Source organism: Dipodomys ordii, unplaced genomic scaffold (assembly GCF_000151885.1).
Source record: "Dipodomys ordii isolate 6190 unplaced genomic scaffold, Dord_2.0 Scaffold19, whole genome shotgun sequence".
Classification (NCBI taxonomy): Eukaryota; Metazoa; Chordata; class Mammalia; order Rodentia; family Heteromyidae; genus Dipodomys; species Dipodomys ordii.
In genome coordinates, this window is record NW_012267235.1 from 10,948,005 (window position 1) to 10,957,894 (window position 9,890).

The 9,890-nt window shown below is 44.3% G+C and overlaps 1 protein-coding gene across 5 annotated transcripts in view; it reads right to left on the reverse strand.

Annotated features, from left to right (window-relative positions):
• Ndel1 (nudE neurodevelopment protein 1-like 1) overlaps positions 1–9,890 on the reverse strand; it is an 83,421-nt gene that overhangs the window by 3,843 nt on the left and 69,688 nt on the right. For 2 of the 5 annotated variants that reach the window (XM_013013303.1, XM_013013302.1), the window contains exons 9-10: positions 3,574–3,644; positions 2,415–3,334 (exon numbers count right to left, since the gene is read on the reverse strand). In XM_013013303.1, coding sequence (XP_012868757.1) covers positions 3,207–3,334; positions 3,574–3,644 — 199 coding nt within the window. In that variant the 3' untranslated portion in view covers positions 2,415–3,206. Of the gene's footprint in view, positions 1–2,414; positions 3,645–7,098; positions 7,134–9,890 lie in introns of those variants that run through there. The other 3 variants (XM_013013306.1, XM_013013304.1, XM_013013305.1) reach the window with 3 other exon arrangements.

Here is a 9,890-nt window from a genome sequence, read left to right on the forward strand (position 1 = left end):
CCTCAGCACCACATAAGCAAAAAGAAAAAAGCCGGAAGTGGCGCTGTGGCTCATGTGGTAGAGTGCTAGCCTTGAGCTGAAGAGCTGAGGGACAGAGCCCAGGCCCAGAGTTCAGGCCCCACGACCAGACCCAAAAAAAATTAAAAAAAAAAATTCATAATGAAATTTTGCCTTTTGGAAATGGGATGACACCACTTCTGAGTAGTACACAGGTACTTATACTTGCTCAGGCAGGAGAAGGAGAAGTGGGTTTATGGTGTATGGGTTTTTGTCTCTGGCATCTATACATTTTAATTTTGAGACAGATGAATCCTAATATACAATATTTAGTCTTGCCAGATGTTGAAGAGGTTTTGCCAGTGACAAAAGTAGAGTTTAGAAACTAACACAGTGAGTACATTTTGTGTTAATTTTTTTTGTCAGTCATGGGGCCTGAACTCTGGGCCTGGGCGCTGTCCCTCCGCTCTTCAGCTCAAAGCTAGCGCTCTACCACTTGAGCCACAGTGCCACTTCCAGCTTTTTCTGCATAAGCGGTGTTAAGGAATCAAAGCCAGGACCTCATGCATGCAAGGCAAGCACTCTACCAATGAGCCACTTTCCTAGCCCCTGTATAACACTTCATAGCAATAAAATTATATATTTAAAAATTTGAAAGTCATTTTCAGGGAAATGGTTAGTCTGAGAAGAAATCATGTTAAATGAGGTAAGCCAAGCTCAGAAAGACAAACAGCACGTTTTCCCTCATATGCAAAAGCTCAATCTAAAATACACCCAGAACAAAGGAGGAGGCCACAATGCTTGATAAGAAATGTACTCATTACTTTGGCTCATGTGATTGTAACCCCTCTGTACAGTATTTTCACAATAAAACACTTATTTAAAAAAATAAAAAAATACACCCAGATATGATCAATTATACAGGACTCAGGCTTTCACACACAGCTAGACCAAAGGAGAATACTTTTACAAGGAGAACACAAAGGTGCAATGCCTGTGTGCATCTGTCAAAATATTTATTGAAATGAACTGCAGGAAATGGAAGCGAGGTTCTTTTTCCTTTTTGTCTTGTTTATCTGTCTGGGGGGAGAGAATATGGGTAAGGGGAGGCAAAGAAATGGACAAAGGGTGAATAAATGTAACAGTGGTACTCAGACACTATGCTGAAAATGAACTATATAACTGTGGGTGGAGACAGGAGGGAAAAACTGGGAGAGAGCAAGGGAGGAGGTGACACTGTCAAAATGCACTCATTACCTGACTTATGAAACTTTAATCTCTCTATACACATGACCTTTATAATAATAAAAAAATTATAAAAAACTGACAGTTGAAAATAAACAGTGAAGACCTGCTCATGGGGGGAGTGGAAGATGACAGCATGCTTTCTGGGACCCGGTGTTCTCCTGGACACAGAGCAGGGGGCACATCCTGTGAATGGCTCGTGACTGCTATAGCTAGGGTCTCCTCCAGCCAGCAACCCACTGATTTAAGCAACTGGCAGAATTGTCAGGATGAGCCCAGCAATGCTGCAGCTAACAAGAATCTAAGAAGTCACTCAGAGCCAAGGATAAGGACTCAGAGCTCCCAACTTCGTGCTTGCTTTTACCAAAGGAGCTCTACTTACGATGTTTTAGATTTGAAATTACCTCTGATCTAATCCTCCACGGCTGGGCAAGAAGCTGAGTGCTGCTAAACATCATTAAAAGACTTAAAGCAGCTGGCCCAGTGCACAGTGTGGCAGAAGGCTCCAGGAGAGTTGGCGCAGGACAAAATGTCCAGGACCAGTAACAGCAGACATTCCTGTCCATCCACTAGCAGACAGAAGAAACGTGAGTGTATCCCGACTTAGTTCCTTATTTGCTTAGGAATCTTGGCTTTTCATTCGCTTACATTTTTCAAAACTATAAACCTACTATCAGTTTATGCTGCTGTAGGTGCCTTAATAATCTGATGCACTCATACCCACTTGAGGTGTCTTGGCACTGGGCATTGTCTCTCATTTGTAGGAGAGCAACATGAGAGAAGATCAACTCCATGTGAACTCAAATCCCAGCCCAACAGCGGTCACACACTGTTGTATGCAGCACAACTGGAGGACCAGCTCCCCATCTGTTCCTAATTCCCCATTGCCTGGAAGCCCTCTCCAAGTTCTAGTCCTTCCCCCAGGCTTTTGTATAGGCCTGGGCTCAACAAAGCTGCCCCTGGAAATCATACAAAGCTGAAAACATATGGCTCACAGATTGGCACACGCACGCCTGCTCAGTGCATAAGCCATCTGCCAAGACCACCTGAGTCTCGCCCCACTCCACAGCTGCCGTCCATCCGCACACCGCATGAAGACGACACTTGAACCTGGCTTTGTATGCTCAAGCTCTTCTCAGGATGGCAGAGACCCAATAAAGCAACCTCGATCATTATTTTCTGTGAAATTTATTGTTTACACATTAAAAGATTTTCTTTCGGAGGGGAAGTATTTTTTTAGCCACATGATGAACCTATACAGCTGCCCAAAGTAGGACACCATCATAAGTCATTAACATGCCGTATGAGTTCTGAATAAATAAAAGCTACAAAGCCCAAGTTATATACAAATATCTTAGGCAATAATGTTTACAAACCTATGTACAATAAAACAAATGTAAACAGTAAGTGCAGCATGAGAGCAATCAAAGGATGCAAGGGACAACCACTTTTGGTCAGTCTGCCCCCAGAAGCTGGCATGGGCTAGCCCCCAGAATCAGGCCCCTCAACCTTTCCCCAGTGCAATGGACAGACCTTCAGAAGAGAAAACAAAAATGCTCTGACGATGTCGCTGAACTGAAGGACTGGAAAGCTGGTGGGGATGTTGCCACCACCTCCCCTGAGTCTGAGGCACGAGGAGGAGGAGGCGGCAGCACAGAGGTGTAGCCTGGGTGTGCCCAGCCCTGGAGGCTGCTGCCACCTGCAGCCCTGACAGCATCTCGCTGCTTTGGGAGGCAATCCCATGGAATGGAAACTGCTTACGTAAAATGAGAAGGTGCAGACAATGTTCCCGAATTCAGTGACCTTCCTGACTCTTCGCCAAAAACGGCAGGGGTGGAGCTGGGGGGGACACATGATTATGAGCACTGAAGATGTTTGGGTAGGAGCTTAGAAGGGCACACGTCAACCTGATTGGGGGAGAAGTTCTAGAAGATCTGTAATGTCCTAAACACAACTAAATCCTATCAGCACAGCAGAGTGGGGGCTATGAGGCAGGTGTGATGAACGGGTACTTCTGCATCCAATGACCAAGTAATACACACATGTATCACCTTGTGACCCACAAAAGTGCAATCATGTGAAACCAACGGCACTACGGCAAGAAGAGAAAATAGCCAGTATTGATATCGCGCAGAGTCCTAGGGCTGAGCAGGGCCCAGCAGCCGCCGCTGCATGCAGCCTGCCCTCTGCCAACTGTGGGGAGGCAGACGGAGGGGCACAGGGCTGGGCCCAGGCACCAAAGGGCGAGGCGTGGGTGTCCTGGGCTGTTAGAGGAGGGCGGGGGGGCCCCCACCTGGAGGCTGGGCACTCACACACTGAGAGGCAGCATACCCGGTGCTGATGAGGGGCGTGAAGAGCCCAGACCAGGAGGAGGAGAAGCTGGATCAAAGCCGTTTACTGCCCTGTGGGGATGATCAGAGAGGGAGGAAGGGAAAAAGAAAGAGAAAACATTTTAGATCACTCTACAAACCACAGTCAAATTCATCTGCTTTCTATAATTCATCCTCTTCCTGATCCACAGTAGAAACCTGATCACATGAGGAATGAGCAGCTGCGCAGAAAGCACAGGTTAGAAAATGGGAGGTTCGCAGTCCTGAGGTACCACGACCAACTAAGCAACTTCATCACACTGGCTACTGGAGCTGCAGCACTAATATTTTTCTCCCCTAGACCAAGTCTAAAAGCTGGCATAGGGACCTAGTTAAATAAGTAATTGTATAACAAAATGGCAAAATATAAATATAACCATAAAAAATACAGGTGCCAGTGGCTCACACCTACTAGCTTCTCAGGGAGCTGAAATCTGAGGATAGCAATTCAAAGCCAACTGGAGCAAATAAAGTACTTTAAAAAAAGAGAGAGCAAGCTGTGGCTCAAGAAGTAGAACACTGGCCTTGAGTAAAAGAAGCTCAGGGACAGCCCCAAGTCCTGAGTTCAAGCACCAGGATGGCACCAAAAAAACAAACATTCCATGTAGCTTTTAATAGCATGGGAAAATACTCAGAACGTTCTGAAATACTACATCAAAAAAGCAGCGGCTACCCAACTGTGTATATCCAAGTGATATGAAGAAAAAGTACGAAGTATATATCCTAGATTCCATACTAAAGTGCTACATAGGTGTCACTGTCTATGTACCTATGTCTAGAATGTATATATATAAATATATATACACATAGATACACACACATATATATGAATATAGAATACACAGATTCTATTTCTATATATATACACATGTATGTTTAAACACATATTGTTAGTAACATGTATGTGTGTATCATAGGAGGAAAACTTAACAGTAGTTACTTTTCTTCCCTCTGGATTGTGGGTAAATTGTTCACTACTTATAATTTATTATTTTCCAGACCTCTTATAAATATGTTAATAAGGGAGAAAAATAACTTTTTAAAGAATTGCTTAGCAAGCCAAGACAGATGGGTAGGAGTTGTTTTGCCTTTTTTCAGCTCAGCCCCATACTTAGCATCCATGCACACCCAGCAAGATGGCAAGCCCCAGCCACTGCGCTTGGCAGCACAGTTACAGGAAGCAAGAAGGGAGGGAAGGAAAGAGAGGTGGAGCGCCTTCCTGCCTGTAGCCTTCCTAAAAGAATCTGTTGCACTAGCAGTTTGGGAGACATAGCCAACTTGCCTGTCACTGTCACCCCATTGGTCATGGAGGGGCCCAGGTAGCTGAATATTAACTCATGGAGAGAAAGACTCTCAAGAAAACAAAAAGAGAAGCTGGGCATTCACTGCAAAACACAGCTCTGTAGGTTGAAGAAGTCTGTAATCATATACAGAAATGAGCATGCAGAGATACGTGGCATATAATACTTTGAAGAGACAGACTTCACATTCCAAGAAAGTAAGCACAGTCCAGATTTCATGCATAAAATCAGGGCCAAGAGCACAGGCAAGGAAGCTGTAATATGTCATCTGTCCTTTGCAGCTTGTTCAACCTAGATTTCCCCTTTTCCTGGGATAGGATTTTGAGCCCTTAATGTTTGAAAACTTTAAATCATCCTTCCTTATTTCTCAGAGCTATATGCCGGGGCCACATCCTACCTGCCACTGTAGTTATCACCTAATAAGCTCCAAAGCCCCATTTACCCTTCATCTGTCTAGTCCCAGAGTTTCCAGTGCCTGCTTCTAAAAATTCCCAGAAGAACTACACGTGCAACATGAATCTCAACTGTCTGGCCTCACAGTGTTATGACAGGGGAAGCTGTGCTGCAAACAACCCCCAAATCTCAGCAGACAGGGACCACTATCAGATGCTACTATTTTGCCACCTAGTCCAACAAAGTGTGCAAAAGCAGCAAGCACAGGGTGGCTCCACTTGCAGGTATAGTATTTTCAAGTTAGATAAACTTTTAAGGAACATCAAGTTCATCTCCATTGTTACAGAGCTAAAAAAATAAAAATCAAGGGGGGGGGGCAGGCAGTAACCCAAGCTCACCCAGTGAGTTGTTGGGTAGGGAAGTCAAGCCCACAGCCTGCCTCCAGATGCCCAGGGCACTTGGCAGCCCTCAGCGGGCAGCCACTTTTATACTCCCAGTGAAGATCAGCGATAGCAGAGGACCATAAGCAGCATGGCCAGGGACGCACAAGGGTAAGCTTAGTCTCTGTGTGGATATAGATGCAACCCTTGACTTGGGAGGGAAGCTAGTAGAAAGAGGACAACCTGCCAGGTCTCACCTAGCACTTTTCTGAATCAAGAAGTGGGAAGTTAAAGCCAGAGGGAGAAGAAAAGCTGACCTACAGGTGGAATTTTCAATCAAAAATCTGCAGTGGGAAAAGATTCCTGAGAGAAGAAACACCTCCATATGTGCCCAGAAGAGCCAAAGAGCCCAAGAATCATATCCCATGGACCCCAGAGGACTGAAGGGAGGCAGGAATGGAGAGACAGCCCTGGAAATTAGTTATATGCAAAAGTGTTCAAACCTGCACAATTCATCTAGTTAAGGAAAAGTACAGGTTCCAGCTAAGAAAAAGGTGCTACAGCCAATGTAAAATGGCAACAGAAGTAGTGAATGGAAGAAAAGAGTCCATGTGCATTCAGAAATCAGGAAAACAATATATCTAACACAACAGAGATAAAGGAAGGAAACTAGTCTGCCAAGGAAGCAAGGTCAGTACACATGAGAGGGCAGTAGAAAACAAAGGCAGCTCACGAACACAGAAGAGGAGAGGACACACCAGAGCCCACAAGGATAAATAGAACTCCAAGCAGGGGCTTGCTAACTGAAAAGCAGTTCTGAATCATAGAACTGATCTTACACATGACCCATCTCCCATTACAGTTTAATCCTAGTTTAATCTAGGAATACAAGAACAGACACAGCGGCAGGGGAGTCCATTATCACTAGTGCCTGGTTTGAGAAAACATAAACAATCAGAGAACAGGAGGAGCCCATTCTCCATGAAGATAGTGAAATGGGATCCTAGGGCCTGGCAGTCAGCCCACCCTACGCTACATGGGAAGTGCAACCAGGGAGTCGAGCAGCCACCCAGGACCAGCGAGTTCACTGTCTAGTTTGGTTTGGTCGAGGCAGGGTTTCACTGGGTTCAAAGCTGGTCCTGAACTCCTAGGCTCAAGCTAATCTTCTGGCCTTACTCTGCCTCCCAGGTAGCTAAGACATGGGGCAAACCACTGGTGTGGTGTGGTTCTGCACAGCTGAACTAACAGTAATGGTAGACAGTCAAGTGAGACAGGATCTCAGAGGCTCACTCATGGTCTGTAAGTCAGTTAAAGCTGAGTCAGCCCAAGCAGTTAGTTAAACCAGTTTGTTAATGTCTCTTCCACACCATGATTAAGAAAGAGAGGAAGAAAGCACAGCAAACATTCAGTTACCCATGAACAACGTGGGAAATATGACTTTTTCTTGCCTAATAAAAAAAAGGAAAAAATATTAAACAATAATACAATTTTCACATCATGCCTTAAAATTAGTCCATGCCCACCTCCACACCACCTGAAGGAAATAAGACTGGCTTGTAAAAGTAGAGCAAGTGATACATAAAAGCTAAAGTTGCGGAGAAAAAAAGAATGTCTAATCTTACAGCAAATTCAAGTGACCATATCACACATGAACTCTGTAGACTTTTAGGGGGCATAAAGAGCAGAGTTAGGAATGGTGGGAGGAACAAATCCGAGTAGAAACGGCAGTCTTTGAGAAACTAGCAGTGTGATCCTAGACTAGATAAAATTGTGGTTCCAAGAAGCCCTCAAACAATTGGAACTTAATCTCATAAAGCAAGCATCTGGTTTAGCTGCAGTTTTACATGGTAGGGCTTCACTGCATGCAAAGACTATGGGAGATGAAGGTGGAGGGCCATGCTCACCCCACACTAGTAGGCTGGTGATGGAGCTACCAGCACCTGTTCAGTAGAGACAGGGGCGCAGCATGCTGAAATGACAAGCCATCCTTCTACACTCCTACAAAGATTGGCTGCTTTTTTTTTGGTCAGTCATGGGGGCCTGAACTCTGGGCCTGGGCGCTGTCCCTCAGCTCTTCAATTCAAGGCGAGCACTCTACCACTTGAACCACAGCACCACTTCCAGCTTTTTCTGCTTATATGGTACTGAGGAATCAAAGCCAGGACCTCATGCATGCAAGGCAAACACTCCACCACTGAGCCACTTTCCCAGCCCCTGACTCTTTTTTTTTTTTTAAACCAGCCAGATTTAATAACGGATCTGAGGATTGAGCTGGCTGCCCTCTTCCTTTTGCAAAGTGAGAAAAAGAAAGGCTAGAAGTAAAAAGCCAAGCAGACTGAAAAAAGACAGAAGAGAAGAAAAGCAATGAGGAAGTAGAAACACCATGAACCCACAAAAGAACTTCCTCAGGAATGTGGCAGCTAAATAAAGATTCTTCAAGCAACAACAGTAGTAGTGTGCATACACAATCTACTGTCTGATAAGCTAAATGCTTGTTGTCCAAGGGCTAGTCTGTAAAAGCATATTCCATTCTTGGTAGAAGCAATACATCATTAAATTTGTACAAATGAAAATCAAATTCAAATACCTGGTTCTATCAGGATGCACTTTTTTCAGATCTGTTCAAAAGTACTAGCTACTCTACCTCTAGGCTGCCTGGGGAAGGGCTTCAGGCAGAGAGCCCAAGGCTACTCCGGTTTCAGCCATTCCCAACAGCAGGTGCATACAGGGGCCATGCCTGCTCTCTAATGGGAGGCAGGTGGAAGGCAGGCTCAATGAGCCCTGATGGCCATAACCATCGGAAGCACATTCCATGCTCAAAGACTCCTGCTCACCAAGCCAAGTCTAGTTTATGCCTTTTCTCATGTCACAAGATGCCCAAGTCCCACCAAGAAATGAGATTGTAGGGACAGACTAATAACTACTCTACTGAAGGTAAAGACAAGTTTCAGGAAACATCAGACATACTGCTTCTAATACTCTTGAAGATTTTCCCTAGATTCTTCTCTGCATCATTTGGGGGATAGGGCTACTCTACCCATTCTATGTGCCACTACCCATTTTCCATGTACAAAAACAGGAACACTGCCAAGTTTGCCTGAAACCCTTAAGCCTGTAGAAAATTAAATTTATACTTATCCCACCTGAGGAACCCCAAAGATTAAAATTCTACTTATTTTATACATTGATATTTTAGAATATGTTTTAGTAGAATGGCCTTAATGAAAAGTGTATAGTTCAGGATAGAAGTGTCAAAGTACAAAGATGAACCAGAGCATCCCACTATAAGGAGAAACAGTAAGACACACTTTTAAGAGTGAACAGTACATAGATCTGGTCCTTCCAAACAAACCATAATTATAGAGGACCACAAAAAAAACCAAGTTAAGATATTGTGGAATTTTCTATAATTGTCCACCATTGTTTACACAGAAAAACAAGAAAGAACTGCCTGTGACTCACAAGACAGAGAGGGCAAGACATCACGGGTGCCTCAGTTGCTAGTCTAGTAACAACTACCTGAAGTTGCATGGTCAGCATCTCCAGGTTACAAGTCCTAACTGCTTCCCTGTAATAAGAGAGCACTGGGTGCTGGTGGCTCACACCTGTAATCCTAGCTACTCAGGAGTGTGGGTTGAAGCCAGCCCAGGCAAGTCTATGAAACTCATCCCCAGTTAACCAGCAAAAAGTCCAAAGTAAAGATGTTGCTAGAGTTGTAGAACACCAGCCTTGAGAGGAAAAGCTAAGGGACAGCACTCAGACCCTGAATCCAAGCCCTCAAAAAAAAAAAAAAAAAAGTCATGCCTGTAACAAGGGGATAGCTATACACTATTAAAAATAAAAATCAGGTAGAATGTTCTGACTTAGAAAGAAACTGGCAAGGTAAGTCATGACATATGGCAGAGCAATATTTCAAGTATAATCTCATAAGTGTGTTAAAAAAAAGAAAAGCTTACAGTAGATGCATTAAATATGACTATATACTTAAGAATAACTTAAGAATGCAAAAACCTAGCCTGGCACTAGTGGCACACACCTGTAATCAATCCTAACTGCTCAGGAGGCTGAGATGTGAGGATCTGGTTCAAAGACAGCCCAGACAGAAGCATCCATGAGACTTTTATCTCCAATTAATCACCAGAAAACCAGAAGTGGCGCTGTGGCTAGCCTTAAGCTGAAGAGGTCAGGACAGTACCCAGCCCAGA